This window comes from Paramisgurnus dabryanus, chromosome 10, assembly GCF_030506205.2.
Source record: "Paramisgurnus dabryanus chromosome 10, PD_genome_1.1, whole genome shotgun sequence".
NCBI lineage: Eukaryota > Metazoa > Chordata > Actinopteri > Cypriniformes > Cobitidae > Paramisgurnus > Paramisgurnus dabryanus.
Window position 1 is genome coordinate 12,061,596 of NC_133346.1, and position 18,274 is coordinate 12,079,869.

The window sequence follows — 18,274 nt, forward strand, 5'->3', positions numbered from 1 at the left end:
ACGTCAGTTCACGAGGACGAATGATGTGGCAAAAAGCAAAGGGCGAATCGCGAAGAACTAGTACCTCGTATACTCATCGTAATTTTTACTACCACTTACCGTATCAACCTTTATAATAATTATAAGTGTATCCTTACACATAAACAATATTGTTTATATTTTTTCTTTTAAAAGTGATAACATTTAGTCGTCAAACGAAATTAAATTCCCTCTTCCGCACAGCGCTTCGTATCCCTCCGCCTCCATTGAGGTCTACGGCTGTTTCCGGTGCGCTTCTCCACCGGACGGGTTCCGCCGCCATTGCAGGTTTGTAGAGTTCCCTTCAGCGGCGATTGACATTCTGGAGTTGAAGCGCCTCATTTACATTCAGCGGGCGACTAGAGTAACCGAACACATCCCCGGCTCATCTCCCTTCCCCAAAAAAACACAAGACCACCTCCATTCACCCCCGTCTTTGGATCTGGTGTAGTTTAGATTAGGTGTAACAGTAGGAATTGGAGAGGAAAGCGAAGAGGAACCACCATCATCATGGCTCAGATCCTGCCCATCAGATTCCAGGAGCACCTGCAGGTAAAGACTTCATCATCTTCAAATGACAGTCGCTGTGGATTTGTAATGAAAACATACGTGTCCTTTTAAATAGACAGTCGTAGTAAAACCCACTCTAGCATGAATAAGACCTCCCATTATACAGGAGCCGCAGTAGCAAGGGAGTTAGCTTAGCAACAGTCGATTAAAACCAGCAGAATCATAAATATACTAGCTTGTAGCTTCTAAAAACCGTGTGTCGTGTCTTCACAGGCAACATCACATCAACATTTTGGTCATGTGATTATTGTTCGTAGAGTTTAGTTGAATTAACTGTGTAAATGTAGTGATTATTTCAAACTGTAGTTTAGCATGAAAAGATTTGTGGCCTGAATATGGAAGTGATTAAACTGAAAATAAATGGCAGGGTTTGGTAGTCAAAAGGTCATTGCTCTAAACTCTAAACAACTTTCTTACCCTTTGTATATAAAAGTAGATATCAATATACTTTACAGATATAAATATTTTTTATTGGTTAAAATGAACCACTCTATGCTACAGAATTGATGTATTTTTGTTTAACTTTTCTGTAATGTAAAAGGAAAGATTTTTAAATTAGACGTCGCGAATACCTGAGTCAGGTAGCAGGTGTAACAACGCCCCGCCTTAAGACGTGCGTGTGCTCCCATGATGTCATTAGGAAGCGTCACATTATGCTTTCTCAGTTCCTCTCCATTTGCACTTAAATAATGTATTGTTTAAACATGAATGGTTCTCAATGGTTTTAAATTACTTTCTTTGTTTTGGTCATCAATAATAATAAATATGTATTTTTATTGCAGTGTGAAAACCAGTTGTAATTCAGTGTATGCTGATTCTATGCACTTGCCATGGGCAATTTTATATGACAAACAGTCCTGCGGTTAAATCTATAAGCTATTGTTAAACTCATATTTACATAGTACCTGGTCACTAATGGTCTGTTATAAGACTTGCTTTTTATTGGTCCCTTTATTCTGTGCCTTCAGTGTTTTTATTTTAGAAATGAATAGGTGGATTGATAATGAAGTCTCATTCATTTGAATACATTAGATGCTGCAGAAGATATAGTTGACCAAATAGATCCTGAAGCTCTCGGGTGGTATTTTCATTTCATGAAATGAAAATGTGGTGGACCATCTCTGCATTGAACATTTACATTGTACTGTAAATGTACAGTGCAAATTTATGTTTGAGACTGAAAATCTCAGAAATAGTTGAAATAGGTGGTGGAAATATTTACAGCAATGGTCTCCAACATGGTGCACACGGGCACCAGGGTGCCCGCACAGAGTCTGTGAATTGCCCACCAAAGCACATTCTATTAATAGCCTCAATTTTAATATTTATTTATTTATTACATATTTTTATATTAGTTTAGCATCTTATGTATGTTACATATTGACAAAAAATATATTTCTCTTTAAGTAGACTATATCAAAAGAATAGCGTTCTGGATTGTTTTATATTGTGGTAGCCCTTGCTCACCAAAAGGATTGGAGACCCCTGATTTACAGCATTGAGGTCAGGTCACCAAAACTAAATCAATGTTAATCTAGAGACTGAATTTACTGGACTGTGTTTTGGGTATATTGTGGATATACACCCTGTGCATTCTGTGCTGTCTGTCTCAGTGTACATAATTTATAGGATGGATATAAAATTATGTAGATAATCTTAAAAGGTGGCCAAGCCAAGGACTATTTGTCAGATGTTGTGACCATTTTCCTTTCATGTTGCCCTTTTCAAGCATTGTGTAGAGTAAAAACAACAAAATATATTTTTTTTTAAGACATGCATGTTCACTTTATTAAAGCAATTTCAAATTTTCCTCATCGGAGTGCATTGAAATCCCTGCATGTTTATTTTCTTAGTTGATAACCAGAACTGAACAACAATGCAGCATGTCATTTGTTAAAAGTCTACAATGCATTGATCTTGCTGTAAATCACTTGAGTAATTAACTCAATATTACAAGAACAAGTCAGGTGATCTGCCTATGGAGCGATTGTGAGTTTTATGTTACATGCCCGTGTGATGCTGTTTAATACGTTACAAGCCCTGCAAATGCTTTTGCTCTTTGAACTCTAACCTGCTGATCTCACATGACTATCTCGTGTAGATGTAGATCCACTGTTCATTTTAGATTGCTCAGCATTGTATGTCTCTGCAATGCATACAGTAAATGTAGAGCAGATGTATTTTAAAGTTATTTTAAGGAAGCTCTGTACAGTGGAGTCCATGCATATCCATTCAGCCGTTTCCTTTCCCTTTCAACACTACTTTACTGTCCGCACCAAACCTGTTCGGCTGGTCACATGTCATCTGTGGTCATATGGTCACATCTCCTAACATGTCGATTTAGCTTTCTAGACAATAGGTCTCTGCTTCCTGTTATGGAGGACGGTGGCAGTGTGTTGCAAGCCTCAGCACATTGCGTATCCTTTTCCACTTTTCCTTGAGCCCTTTGCTGTCGTAGAGCATGCAGATTTTATGCTGAACAAGGTGCCATTTTCCCTGTGTACAGAAGGAAGGGGGTTAAAGCGGCAAAGAAGGTTCCTGTGGGCAGTTATTAGTCAAGAAAGAATGTGCTGACGCTTTTAAAAAGTCCTGAATTTATTCTTCCGAATTCAAAGGCGTTCATGTCATAAGGCCCTTCAAGCATTAGAAGGAAAGTGTCTTTCTTTGCACTGATTTGTGCAAGAGGGAGAGAGCACACCCTTACACCCATAGAAATGTGTTAAATGCATTAACACTCCAAATGCAGTGTAGGTCAGCATGACAGAATTACGCTCATGCTAGCCCTGTTAAGTTAAGAAGTAATTGTGGCCTTTGTTAATATACAATGAGAAATACATCACATGAATGGTTACAGGAAAATGCCAGCTGGTGGGCAAGAAAATTTACTTTATTGTACCCTGGTTGTATTTTTCAGCATATTTGTAATCTCGACCTATAAATTAGGTTAGATGTGAATCAATCACATGACTACTTGTACTTTTCTTTGAGAAAATCTTGCACTGTTGTACTTTGGATGCACCACAGGAAGCGTAATTCTGCTAACGGGTTCATACATTCAAACTCTGTCTTTCCTGTTATATCTTGCATGTATTTTATGCCAACTCACTGGTAATGTTTACAGCAGTGATCTTTATCACTGAACATTACACAATATAAAACAGGAAGTCAAGTTTACAACAGGAAAGTGATTGAAAGTTAATTTCTTTGAGAGCGCTAAGGTTAAAGTTAAGTTTTTTTTTTCTTTATCTTTGATACCATTTGGCACAATGTTTGTATTTGTACAATCTAATCCAAAAATGAAATTTCTGTCATTTACTCACTCTTATGTTGTTTTCACCGGTTATGAGTATCTATATTGGGTTGAACATAGAAGACTTAAAGGATAATTGATGACGGCCATTGAATTAATAGAAAATAATGCACACCCAAGCTGGAAATGCTTCACAAGTACACCACAGGTGTTTCCAAATTTTTTAAATAATTCAATGGACCAGAGTCATTTATTTAGCTTATATCACAATTACCACAGACATTGCTAAGAGGCCGTTTACACTTGGCATTAACATGCGTTTTCGTCGATCGGATCACAAGTGGACGACGTTAATGCCAGGTGTAAATGGTGTTTAAACGTTTTGAGCTCGTCCACTTTCGACCACATTCAGAGGTAGTCGAAAACACTTTAGATCGGATTGCTTTTGTAGTGTCAACGCACATGTGGTTGAATGTGTTCGGATAGCCACAGGAGACCGCCTTCTCTCCACCCATTTATCTAATCTGAGGTACTGAACAAAATGTTTTACATCTATTCTGACTTCTGGCGTAAACACACAGTGTACAGTACTATTTTTAGCTTTTCATTGATACATTTAAAAGTGGCTGATCTGCGCAGTTTATTTTTGCAAGTGTGTGAAAGTTGTGCGATCTTATTTCATCAATTGCGCTGAAAATTCAGAGAAGGCTCTAACATATGCATGTACAAACACTGTGCAGCATGTTTACTTACAACACAAGCAGCGGACTCCGACATAATATTAGTTTCCGTCAGACAACAGAGAGACTCGCCCACCGTCTCACACACCACCCCCTCACACTATTCAGGACAAAAGCGGTCAAAAGTGGACAAAAGAGACTGATTTAAATACCGGGTGTAAACGTGATGTGTCTCTCTCGTCCACTTGTGATCCGATCTACGAAAACACATCTTAATACCAAGTGTAAACAGCCCCTAAAACATTGCTCTGGTGGTTATTTTAAGACATTTGATAGGTTATATGTGCATTTATTGAAAAATAATGCATACCTGTGAAACATTTCTTAACCAATCCGAAAAAAGCACCGTGGTATAAATTTTGATAAATGATGGTAAACACACACTTGACACTTTCCCATTGACTTTTATAGTATTTATAGTATTTTTCCTACTGTTAAAGTCAGCTGTGTGGTTACAATCATTTATCAAAATATCTTCTTTTGTGTTCAATTTGTTTGTCAAATTTGTTTAGAACAACATAAGCGTGAGTGAATTATGACAGAAATGTCATTTTTCAGTGTACTATTTCTTCATTGTAAAAAATGTACATATTTAAAAATAGTATGCATGCTTTAGTAAACAAATGTAAACATACATTTTTATAAATACGCATCTTTAGTGTCAGCCTCTTGACTGAATTGTTTGCCTCTGAGCAGTTTTCCCTCTTCCATCTTGGACTTAAAGGAATAGTCTACCCTTTTTCCATATTAAACTATGTTATTACCTCAACTTAGACGAATTAATACATATCTATCTTTTTTTCAATGCGTGCACTGTACAGCGCGTCATGAATGTGTTAGCATTTAGCCTAGCCCCATTCATTCCTATGGTACCAAACAGGGAAGCCACCAAACACTTCTGTGTTTTCCCTATTTAAAGACTGTTACATGAGGAGTTATATCAGTAAGTATGGTGCAACAAAATAAAACTTTTTTTTGGTACCATAGGAATGAATGGGGCTAGGCTAAATGCTAACACATTCACAATGCGCTGTACAGTGCATGCATTGAAAAAAGATAGCTATGTATTAATTCGTCTAGGTTGAGGTAATAACAAAAGGGTAGACTATTCCTTTAAATTTCCATCCAGGATAAAATCAATATCACGTTCTGTTTTGCACTGAACGGAAATATCCACAATGATCCAGAAAGGAACTTGCCTGCTATTTTTTGCATCATTGTCCAAATGTTCCTTGAAGCATGCAGCGTGTTCTTGAAGGCCAGAGTATGACGAGTTACCTTTGGGGAAGGGGGGTTAGTTTCTGGGTATGTCTATCTGTGATGACACTGTATCGAGCAGAAGTTACATGCTGTGGATGATTCACGCTTGGCCCACGGCTAACACTACGGCAGTGAGTGTTCTCTCACTTTTGCTTGCTTCACTCTTGAGAGGTGGCAAGGGAAGGGTTACCCTCAGCCAATGAGAACGGAGTGCTCGGCACTGACGTCATTATGTGTGATGTCATCCAGAGATACAGGAGAGGGTAGGAAAGGTCAGAGATGCGTGTATGAGCAGGCTTCTGTTTACTTAATAGGGAAGTGATGTTTTAATTATATATTTTTTTAAAATGACTGTTCTGTTTAAATAAGAATGTAACATTTTGTTTTCTTACATAGTTTAATCATTTGGATCTTTTTCACTCCTATTGGATTTGGGTTAGTAGTTGAGTGATTGATAGTAGTTTGTGATGACGTGGCGTTCCGCTCCACATGACAGAAAAAATGTAGGTGTGGCCTCGGGCGTGTCAGCATTCGTTTTTTTCATTGATAAAAGGTCTCGTTGATTTCGTTGAGGTCTTCCCAGAAAATATTCTTCCTGTTTCATCTTGTTCTTTGATTAGGCTTGAAGTGCAGCATAAGACAGAGAGATACAACAGTACATTTGTTAGCTATTATTTAATATTTAGCAACATTAAGCAACTTATAATTTGCAAAACTCCATGTTTTGAAGAACTATAAAGTCTTCCTGTTTAGTGTGTTGAGCATTGTGTTAGCATTGCACACAATTCCCAAGAACACACATGCTGATTTATGTATGTGTAAATGTATAGCTTTAATGCATAAATGTAAATTTAAGAATTATGTTTTCATTATTTTTAGTATTGAGCCTAAACCTGTAGGTTGAGCCTTGCATGGTTACATTTATGCTTCATCTGCTTTAAAATAAATAGCATGGATAAAATATGATGTTATACAAGCATTCGGCAAATTTATTTATTTATTTATATATTTAAATCTCATGTTAAAAATCACACACAGAATTTGTTATTTTTAATCTGTTTTTAGACTATAGTCACAAATGACCAAAATGCACATTGCTACGTGCAGCCAGAATCACCTTGATCATATATTATCCAAACTTATCTAGACAAATCTTTCAACGTTTTATAGTTATTTAGTATCACAGAGGACTGTCCTTCATTTCAGCATCTCCATGATGAAAATTGTAAGTAGCGTTACATAAGTGCAGTGCTCCTCATGTCATGTGTCTAGCTGTCATCTCTGATCAATGTAATTCCCTTTTGGATGGCAGCTGGTGCACAGTTTATAATAGTAAGACCTTGACTGGTGATCTGTCTGTTGTGTGCTGGTCTACCGCCTAAATGTACCAGTATTAGATACTGGTGTCTGGTGTCTGATAAAACCAAGGCTGGGTTTTGGCTGCTGTTCAGTAATAAAGTTACAGTTTTTTTCTTTTGGCCATTTTGACTTGGTATTTATGTGAAGAAGAGTCATTTTAGAAGTAGCTGTCAGTTTAAGTAAAAATGCCTGAAATTGAGATGGTCCCCACAGCTAGTCAGCTTTCTCCTTTGCTCCTGTCTGTGCCAATTTCAAATGTAAGTCTGTTTTCAGATTTGATATTACATTTCTTAGTCCTGTAGTCTGAATTATACTTTTAGAGACAGACGATTTTAGAATTGGAATAATTTACTGTACATGAAAAGATCAGTTATGTATGAGTGTGTAGAGAAGATCAGGCATGTTTTTGGTAAGATTAAAACCATTTGTGTCTGGATGAATGTTTCTGAATAATCTTAGGAATTTGGTATAGAATAGGGATGTTCATTACAGTGAATTTTCCAGACCGACAAGTTAACCACAACTTGTTAACCGAACATTAACCGATAACTGATACGTTTTTAATATTAAATTACCATTAAGTAAAAATACAGTTGACTGTTGTCTATGACCTAGTAAAAACAATACAAACATTTTGTTTAATTTGAACGTGCAAGCAGCAGCAACAGATCAACAACAGAACCAGGATTCATACATTCATTAATTTTCAGTACATTACATTTTAACAGTACATTATCAAAGAGCATGCGATCAGTCCAGTGGATTAATGTTAAGAGAGGGCGGATTGTCTCTTTTTTTATCTACCACAGTGGCCATTTCTACAGACGCATTTCAAATAGTTTTGCTTTTGCGTGCTTTTTCTCTGTTTGTGCAAAAAGGAGATGTTTATTGTCAGGGTCTAGGACAGAGGCGATCAGCGAAGGTCTGGCCACTAATATGCGAGGACACCCTTGAGAAGGACCGCGTCGTCTTCGCACGCACACACACACACACACACACACACACGTGTCTCCATGCAGCTTTCAAACCATACTGGAGCACGGACACACATGCAGTACAAATGATTTCTCATACAAATGATTGTTGTATAAGACCATCAGAAATGATTCAAGTCATTTACAGGAGGAAATTCACATATTGAGGATCGAAAAGTGGCAAAATGTCTGTAGGCACGTGTTAATCGTGCGTAAATAAATATTTTTCTTTTAATTGATAGCATTAATCGGTCATAAATTCTTACCTTCGATTAACGATTAACCAGTCAATATGATCATCCCTAGTATAGAAGTCTAAGCTGCCTTTGTTTTTACTTATACGTTTAGGGGAGGCTTCAAGAAAAGGCTTAAGTCTAGTCCAAGACTAAAATGCTTTTTGTCCTAACTGAAAACAGCTTGCACTGACATATCATAAAATATATCAGAGCCATTGTTTTGTCTTAAAATGCACATCAGTTTGTAAAAACGACTTAAATGTCCTAATATAACTAAGGGCGCATTAACACTATCCAAACCAAACCATGCCCCAGCGCAATTGTCCCCCCTTCCTACTCCTCCAGGAGCTCACACTGTACTTTTATTGATCCGAGCTGAGGCTTGCTTTCGTCATTAGGATGTGATTTGTTTTAAACAAAGCAAGAAGTAAAGCGATCTCTTAACACTGGAACCCATCGTAATGTTAAGTCTGTGTTTGTTATTCGGAGTTGTTTGGTGCGCGATGACACACAGCCCTCTCACATGCCTATTATATTGCTAAGTTGATCTGCCGCGTAGACATTCATGTAACCCTGCTTCGTGAATCATAAGGTTTTAACATACTCAGATCAAGGAGAGTGTTCTGCAGACAGATCTGCATTCAGTGCATCAACTGGCATGCTTTCCAATTTGACACTCCAGAAAAGGTTAGCAGGATCAAAGCTTTAAGAGGACTGGATTGGGATCAGTTATTCTGGCGTGCACATGTTAAATAAGATATACTTTGGTACTCTGGAGTGTTTTTAGTGTCAAATTGTATGATATTTGACATCTCAAGTAAAATCAAACTGATTGCAGAGTTTGGTTTTAAAAGCATGCTAACTGTTTTCTGTAATGAAAAAAATGTGTTCTCGTTATGTTACTAAGCTGTCCCGATTAAAAATAGTCAATTTTTCTTGAATCTCTTTATTATAGAATGTGCTCAAGAGATAAACTCCTCAAGGTCATTTTACACAGTAGACCCATTTGTTTGTCTTAATAGGATGACAACTAGAGCCAAATGGGTACAGCTCCAATGGCCAGATATTGACATTGAAATAAAATGTTTTGTTATAATTGCGAGGACTGTTTGTTTAAATTATTTGTGAACCAGTCTGTGGAGTCATTTTTTACCATTTACTGTGTTTTTTCATGATTTCCAAGGCTGTGTATCAGCAAGAATCTGACGATACAATATGTACTGTGGTTGCGATGCTGTTAGCAGGATGATATATTGTTGTATTTCTTATTTTGGGAATAGAATAGGATATCATTTTAGGAAAACTGTCATCAAGAACACACCACCATATGCAAATCTTAGCAAGTAACTTCCTCTCAGTCTTGTAGTTTAGAGATGAGATAAGACTGCTATCTAGCGTTTGGGATGTAAACACAAAGCGAAACAATTGCCATGAATCTTGCATAATAAAAAATATTGCGTGTTAAATCGATACAGTATCGGCAAACAAAATATCCTGGTACGCATGTGTATCAATATTTTCTTACACACCTAATGATTTCTACATTCACATCATCCTACATAATGTAAAGAACATTCTGTGAAAATATAGCACATGATATCTTTAATACTGACTGAGTAAGGTCATGTAAAAGATTGAAATTAATGTGAATTACACATGAAATCAATCACTGAAATCAATCTAAGATGCTATAAATATCATAATTAGATTATGAAACTTTGGCCTGGATTTTACAGACAAGGTCACGTATATTGGCTTTATTGTTATCTTTAGCGTGTGGAAAACATTGCCACGGTCATTGTGTTGAGACAATATAACCTCATATAATTTAATATTTTACATTTTTCCCCAGCTCCAAAACTTAGGGATCAACCCAGCTAACATCGGGTTCAGCACCCTGACGATGGAGTCAGATAAGTTCATCTGTGTGCGAGAGAAGGTTGGAGAACAGGCGCAGGTGGTGATCATTGACCTGGCGGACCCAAACACCCCCATCCGCAGGCCCATCTCTGCAGACAGCGCCATCATGAACCCAGCGAGCAAAGTCATCGCACTTAAAGGTAGGACATTCACACTTTTTTTAGACACAATTAATTACTTTAATTATTTAATTATTTGTGGAAACTGCATTATTAAATTGATTGTTTGTAATCTAGAATGTGGTGTTGTCTTAGTTTCATTCATTCACCCAGAATCGCCCACAGACTCCCTTTAGTTTAAATTTCACTAGGTCAGATTTGATATCAAATATTTGATCATTGTAGACAACATTTAGCTCATGCTAACATGATATGTTATGTATTCTTGTCATGCAGCCATAATTGCTTTGTCTTTTTGTTTTGTTTCCTTTTGTGTTGCTGCTTTCTCATGTGTATGCAGACGGTGAGTTTACATTTTAGTACAATGATTTGTGCAAGTTATAATCCTGTTTCTAAACACATGTACGGTTGTTTGGCTTCATTGATTTTTCTAAACCAAGCACTGTCAAGCTAACATATTCAATTAGGCGCACACATATTGTTCTTCCAGACGATTTGATTCAGGGTTTTCTGTGTTTAATGTCAGCAATATTACTGTAAATGGATAGAAGGGGACTGTATAAGGTATAGGTCCCAAAACTATGATAGGCCGTGTGAAACAACCATTTCAGACATGTCTTAGCTTCTCTCTGATATTGTATACATAGATTAGGACTGTTTAGCCAACAGTATACATCATAATTTAACCCACTTCAGTTAAACAGGATTTTACTTTCACAAAATTCATAGATTTGAATGTTTACATCATGTTGATTTCTATAGATGTACGTAATCCTATTTTTCCTTCTGGGGGCTGACATATTGTTGGGTATATTTTTGCTTTTCTGTCCATTTTTAATTTGTGAATAATTTCACTAATTTCAACCGCTTGAGTCATTTCCCTCACCCTAACTATTTTATCTTAACATCAAGCGTCTCAATATTACCATATAAATGGACCTAGGTAAAGGTACAGTATCATAATAGTTTTTTAAGTCCTTTTTATACTTTATATTGTATACTCATTCGCTTTAACTCTACACAACTTGTGTTTAAGTAGCAACTGTGCGACTAACATGGCTTCAGTTAATGGCTATAAGCGATGTTTGAATAAATATACAGTAATACGAATTTAGCCATAACCCCTTTGGACAAAACTTAATTAGTGTTAAATTAGTCTAAGTATTGTAGCTTGAGCATTTTATAGTCTTCTCCCTAATCCGTAGTGCGTTATTAATTGCTATGATAAGTGAAGTTAATGGGTGACATTGCCATGATAAATTGAATTTTCTGCTTGAGCAAAGTTTATTTTTGGCATTAGGTGATTGGCGTGCCTATTCAGTAGAAAAAACAAGACTGTGAATAGCTGTCATTGTACAGTCGCTACAGTTTAAAATTAGATTGCCATGTAATCCATTGGTTGTTCGTGGCTACAGAATGCTTTGTTAGCTTAGTTTTGATTCGTAACATCCTATATAAATCAACCACCACATCACTTACAGTGATCAAGTCTCACCCAGTTGATACATTTTTTTAAAATCCACCATCCTACAGATGATAGTTCACACTACAATCTAATACACTTGAGTCACTGTTAATGTCTTCCTGTTAGATCCAGGATGAGAAATGCTTGAGTAGACCTTGGGAAAGGATTTAGCACCAATATACATAATTACAGACACTTAAGACTTAAAGGGATAGTTCACCCAAAAATGAAAATAAAGTAATTAATGACTCACCCTCATGTCATTCCAAACTCGTAAGACCTCCGTTCATTTTTGGAAACACAAAGATGTTTTAGATTTAGTCCGAGAGCTTTCTGAGCCTCCATTGAAAATCTATGTACGGTATAGTGTCTATCTCTAGAAAGGTAATAAAAACATAATCGAAGTAGCCATGTGACATCAGTGGGTCAGTTTCGTTGAAGCATCGAAAATACATTTTGGTCCAGAAATAACAAAAAAGATGACCTTATTCAGCAATGTCTTCTCTTCCGGGTCTGTTGTGAACCGCGTGCAAGAGACTGCAGTGACGCTGCTGACGTGTTATCTGGTGGCCCCAGCTTTTCTTTTGCCACCCGAGCTTTGTTTACAGTCTAAGGGAGACGCGCGCTTTAACTTTGAAAAAAAAAATCTTCGCAAACATGTCTGAGGATAACACGTCAGCAGCGTCGTACATCAGCAGCGTCACCTTGCATGCGCATTTGCAACAGACGCGAGAGAGAAGACAATGCTAAATAAAGTTGTAATTTTTGTTATTTTTGAACCAAAATGTATTTCTGATGCCTCAACAAATTCTAACCGACCCACTGATGTCACATGGACTACTTTGATGCTGTTTTTATTGCCTTTCTAGAAATTGACAGTATACCGTACATAGATTTTCAATGGAGGGTAAGAAAGCCCTCGGACTAAATCAAAAACTGTTTCTAAAAACGAGTTTGGAACGACATGAGGGTGAGTCATTAATGACATTATTTTCATTTTTGGGGTGAACTATCCCTTTAAATTTAGTTTTGGTTCTTTTGCTAAAATCTGTTTAGATCTGTAGAGTAGTCGCTCACTTTCTACATTGAGACGGTCTTGAATGTGAATTCATCCCTCCTCACTTTCTTTCTCATGCTGTCATGCTCACGCTCCCCCATTTATTGCTCGCCTCGTGTCTCGTGATTCAAGCATTAGATGTGAAACTGGTAATTTGCTTCAGAAAATTCTAAGTTTTCAAATAATTCCATATAAATTATAATTTCTGCAGAAATCATCTCCGCAGCCGGTCACAGTGCCGTACTAGTTCCGCTTCGGGTCAAAATCCAATGATGCACGTGCAAGAAAAATTATTGTGCTTACAGTCAACATGAAATTAAAATGGACCCCATTTACTTTCATTTTATGCGATTTATCAGTACAAAATAACACGATGTAAAAAAAAGGCTTGTATGATTTTAAGTAAAACCTAAAATAATGTAAACTAGTATGGCTGCCAAATGGCTATTTAGGCAAGTGTTGTAGGGAACACGGCCTTTCTAAAATATTTCCCATTGGTAATGAATTAATATTGTCGGTTAATAAGAAAAAAGGAAATTATAATGTCGGATTTTGATAAAAAACGATACCAAAATGGGTTGCGCAAGTTGTTTCATGTTGACTTCACAAACCTTTGCGTTTTTCTGCAACTTTCTGATACGTTTCATCAGCACACAAAGCTCAAATTCACTGGGGTCTTAACAATGTACTATGTACAATGTTTTTGTATCTAATTAGTTAAAGCTGAATAGGTAAGTTGTTGACAAGGTTTTATTTTTCTATAGCATACAATGTGTGCCCAGTAAGTCCTGTGCTATAATCAAACTCTTCAGTTCAATGCTTAAACAATTTCATCCATTTCCTATCAAGATTCAATTGTATTCGTGTTTGGCTTACTGTCTTTACACGTGTATTATACATGTTTATCGCTTCGCTTTGTGTAACTGCTGAATGAGCTTTCATAGCGGCCTGTCACCATGACTGACAATATTTCTATCTAGTTGCTTTTGTAATCAAAAATGTGTGTGTGGTGCATCCATAGATAAATTTTTTTCTTATCCAACCCTCCATGACGTTTCTCTTTACTTCTTCTAGCTGCCAAAACCCTTCAGATCTTTAATATTGAGATGAAGAGTAAGATGAAAGCTCATACCATGACCGATGATGTCACTTTCTGGAAATGGATCTCCCTTAACACGGTGGCCCTGGTGACCGATAACGCCGTCTACCACTGGAGCATGGAGGGAGACTCTCAGCCGGTCAAAGTGTTCGACAGACATTCCAGCCTGGCAGGCTGTCAAATCATCAACTACCGTACCGATGCCAAGCAGAAGTGGCTGCTGCTTATTGGCATTTCTGCCCAGGTGTCGCAATCATTGTGTTTTCCTTGTTAATCTAAAATTTCCTTTCTTTAAATAGATTGCATGACTGTTAAATCAAACACATTTTCTCAAACCTTCTCTTGTTTCTCATTACAGCAAAACAGAGTTGTTGGTGCCATGCAGCTGTACTCAGTTGACAGGAAGGTGTCACAGCCTATCGAGGGTCACGCCGCTGGCTTTGCCCAGTTTAAAATGGAGGGAAATGCGGAGGAATCCACCTTGTTTTGTTTTGCTGTGCGAGGCCAGGCAGGAGGAAAGGTACGTATATAGATGCATATCGGTTCTTACATTTAAAACTTTGTTTTATTAGAAACCTTTGTTCAACAATCAGGCTTGAAGAAAGAATAATTGATCGATACTTGTAACACACTGAAAGAGGAAGTACTCTGCCACAGTTTTATTTTTATTTTTTGAAGTTTTTGAGGATGTAGTCTTGCAAAATACAAGTTTCAATTCTTCATATTATTGCAGTGTTACTCAGTACTTATGTGATCATAATAAACAGCATATCATTGTTTATAATTGCAAAGCATTTTCTTATACATGCACTTAGTGTTACTACACAACATGAATTAATTATTATTGTCATGCAGCTACACATTATTGAAGTGGGCACACCGCCGACCGGCAACCAGCCATTCCCGAAGAAAGCCGTGGATGTGTTCTTTCCCCCTGAAGCACAGAATGACTTCCCAGTGGCCATGCAGGTATGTGGGTTATTTGATCGTACCACTGTCTAGGACACCATACATTAATTTATTCATTATGTCAATATTTTTCTTTTTAAACAGATCAGCTCAAAACAGAATGTCGTTTTTGTCATCACTAAATACGGTTACATTCATCTGTATGACCTGGAGACCGGCACCTGCATCTACATGAATAGAATAAGTGGCGAGACCATTTTTGTGACTGCACCCCATGAAGCTACATCTGGAATCATTGGAGTCAATAGGAAAGGGCAGGTATGTTTCAAACCTAAATTCCGATCACATGACACGACAACCGGATTCTTTTGTCTCGCTGATCCCCACGCCTCTGTGACGGTGTTGACGTTTCACAATCTTGTGTACTGTGTGTTCAATTACAGCTTGACTGATTGCATAGGGCAGCTTATAATTGCTTTTAATTGATGTTTATTTTCTGTCTCGGTAAGAATCAATGTATCAGATTTTCACAGCTCTGTCACTTTGAAAATTGAGATTTTTAACTGCAAGGAAGACTCAAGCTATGTAACTCGGCTGATTTACCCCACAGGCAAAACATTTAATGCCCTTAGGGCTGGGCGATAATTCGATAACGATAATTTTACCGATATAAACTTTTCCGATAAAACGATAAGGACAGTTCGATAAGTGATCGATAATGTTTAAGCACTGTGCGTAATGTTGCGCGAGCACTTCCGGATGCGGCACGCGCTCTTGGTTTACAATCACAGTGACAGTCAGACTTGAAGGAGTGGAAGATGAGGCAAGTTATTTATTTATTAGTAGAGACCTATGATTTTCGCGATGCGGATAACGCGGACGGAATCACGGAATCCAAATGCGCGGAAACATTTTCTTGTGTGTAATGTTGGACGCGCAAACAGGGTTCGTCAAACACAGCAGACACAGGTGCGTGCAGTATACTTTACTTTAATTCAGCGTCCGCCTTGCGCACGCACACGTCCGCCCAGCTTTAAAAGTATATTTACAGGACATTCACAAATTCAGGAAACTGAGGAAAAGCAGCAGATCCACCACTGCAGTGAATATAGTGTTTGGGTATGTGCGCTCCCACAGCAAAGTGACACCCTTGACATCCATTTATCAGCGTGTATAGCTCGTATATGTATAACACACGCGTGATCACTGAACTAAGTTTTCTTTCTTGTTTAAGTGAACATAAACAGCTGTTACTCAGTATATTGAAACTTAAAGCAGTCTGTCTTGGGTCTTAAAGGGACAGTAGTCTGCTGCTTTTGTGTCAGAAATGTGTTGATTTCATAACAAATAGATTTACATTTAATACAGATGCATTAAAACAAGATTTTAGTTTTTGTATTTGTCATGTTCTGAATAAAAAGTAGTTTAAAACCATTATTAACTGTCTGGTTTTTACAATTTTCATTCAGGAGCAAAAATCTGCCTTTAAATTTGACAGGAGTAAAGATTTGTTATTTATCATGATAATTATCGATATCGACTGCTATGGAAAACATTTTCTCGATAATTTTTTGAGTCATATCGCCCAGCCCTAAATGCCCTTATTGTACCAAGATATGGAATTCATCCCATTTTCCTCTGCCCATATCTCTCTCACTTTTCGACTGCCTGTCAGCACAGCCTTGGGCATCTCTTACTTTCTCTCTCTCTCTCTCTCTCTCTCTCTCTCTCTCTCTCTCTCTCTCTCTCTCTCTCTCTCTCTCTCTCTCTCTCTCTCTCTCTCTCTCTCTCTCTCTCTCTCTCTCTCTCTCTCTCTCTCTCTCTCTCTCTCTCTCTCTCTCTCTCTCTCTCTCTCTCTCTCTCTCTCTCTCTCTCTCTCTCTCTCTCTCTCTCTCTCTCTCTCTGCATCCTCCAAGATCATGGTTTTCCTCTTATTTTCTTTTAAAACTCCAAGATTAAGGCCAGTCCAGATAGTAATGACAAATTATTTCACAAGAGTTTATTTACTGAACATTCGGCATGCTGGATCTCTGGTTATAATTAGCCAGGTGTTTAGTGTGTAAGGTAAGGCAGTGCTCCCATCCACCGTCTCTATCTTTCACAATGTCCCATTATGAGCTTGTTAATGGATCCCATGAGCGGGTAAATAATTTTCCAGTCATGCTGGAGAAAGTCGTCAATTATTCAACGGGCGACCGAAATCCGATCCAGACCGTGTCAGGGTGAATCAGAGCACAGTTACCTCTCTCAATAATACAGAATCTCCACCTGTGTCAATCAGCCACGCCACACACAACATCACAAAGGTTGTTGGCCTAGCGGTAATAAATTCCTTTGAGTAGATGTTTGGCTTGTAGACATTTCACTTGTTGACATTTTACACAGATTTGTGGTGGAGTTATGACAAGTTTATCTAGAACTAATAGGGTATAGGATTGGTATTATTACCAATTCACATATCTTCAGAAGTGGACAGTATTGAAGTATTTCACTCTACCTGAGTATTAGGGATGCATAACGATTAATCTATAGCAGAATAAAAGTTTTTGTTTACATCATATATGTGTGTAAACTGTGTATAATAATAATGTGTATATATAAATATGCACACCAGCATATATAATTTTAAGAAAAAATATATATTTATATTTTAATTATTTATATATAATATAAATTATACAAATGTATATACACATGTAAACGTTTCTTAAATATATACATTAGGGATGCACCGATAGGATTTTTTTGGGCCGATACCGATTTAAACAGACAACTTCTGGCCGATGCCGATACCGATATTAAACACTTGTGTACAATACTATACAGTTGGTCTATTAGCTAGTTTGTTTCTGCATCAAATAATTTTTACTGAACATGGATTTGATCTAATTAACATTCAACTGACCAACATAATAAGAGAGGCACAAATTAAGCTAAAACAAATATAATAAGACAGCATGACAACCTTCAAAGGTGGTTTTTGCTATTCAGCAATTATTTTACATATAATGGATTTTTTTATGAAGTTAATTAATAAACAATCGGTATCGGCGGTTCTCGTGCTATTGCCGATATGCCGATGGTTTCAAATTCATAAAAAATCGACCGATAAATATCAGTGGCCGATACATCGGTGCATCACTAATATACATGCATGTGTGTGCGTTATCTATACAAAGTTTTATACACAGTTCACATACATAAATGATTTAAACAACTTTTATTCTGCTATAGATTAATTGCGATTAATCGTTATGCATCCTTACTGGGTATATTTATCAAGTTTTTTTCTTTGGAA

The 18,274-nt window shown here is 37.3% G+C and overlaps 1 protein-coding gene across 1 annotated transcript in view; it reads left to right on the forward strand.

Moving 5' to 3' along the window:
• Positions 1–269: 269 nt before the first annotated feature.
• cltca (clathrin, heavy chain a (Hc)) overlaps positions 270–18,274 on the forward strand; it is a 41,924-nt gene continuing 23,919 nt past the window's right edge. The window contains exons 1-6 of the mRNA XM_065258594.2: positions 270–570; positions 10,260–10,467; positions 14,043–14,311; positions 14,426–14,587; positions 14,923–15,036; positions 15,121–15,294. Coding sequence (XP_065114666.1) covers positions 529–570; positions 10,260–10,467; positions 14,043–14,311; positions 14,426–14,587; positions 14,923–15,036; positions 15,121–15,294 — 969 coding nt within the window. The 5' untranslated portion in view covers positions 270–528. The remainder of the gene's footprint in view (positions 571–10,259; positions 10,468–14,042; positions 14,312–14,425; positions 14,588–14,922; positions 15,037–15,120; positions 15,295–18,274) is intronic.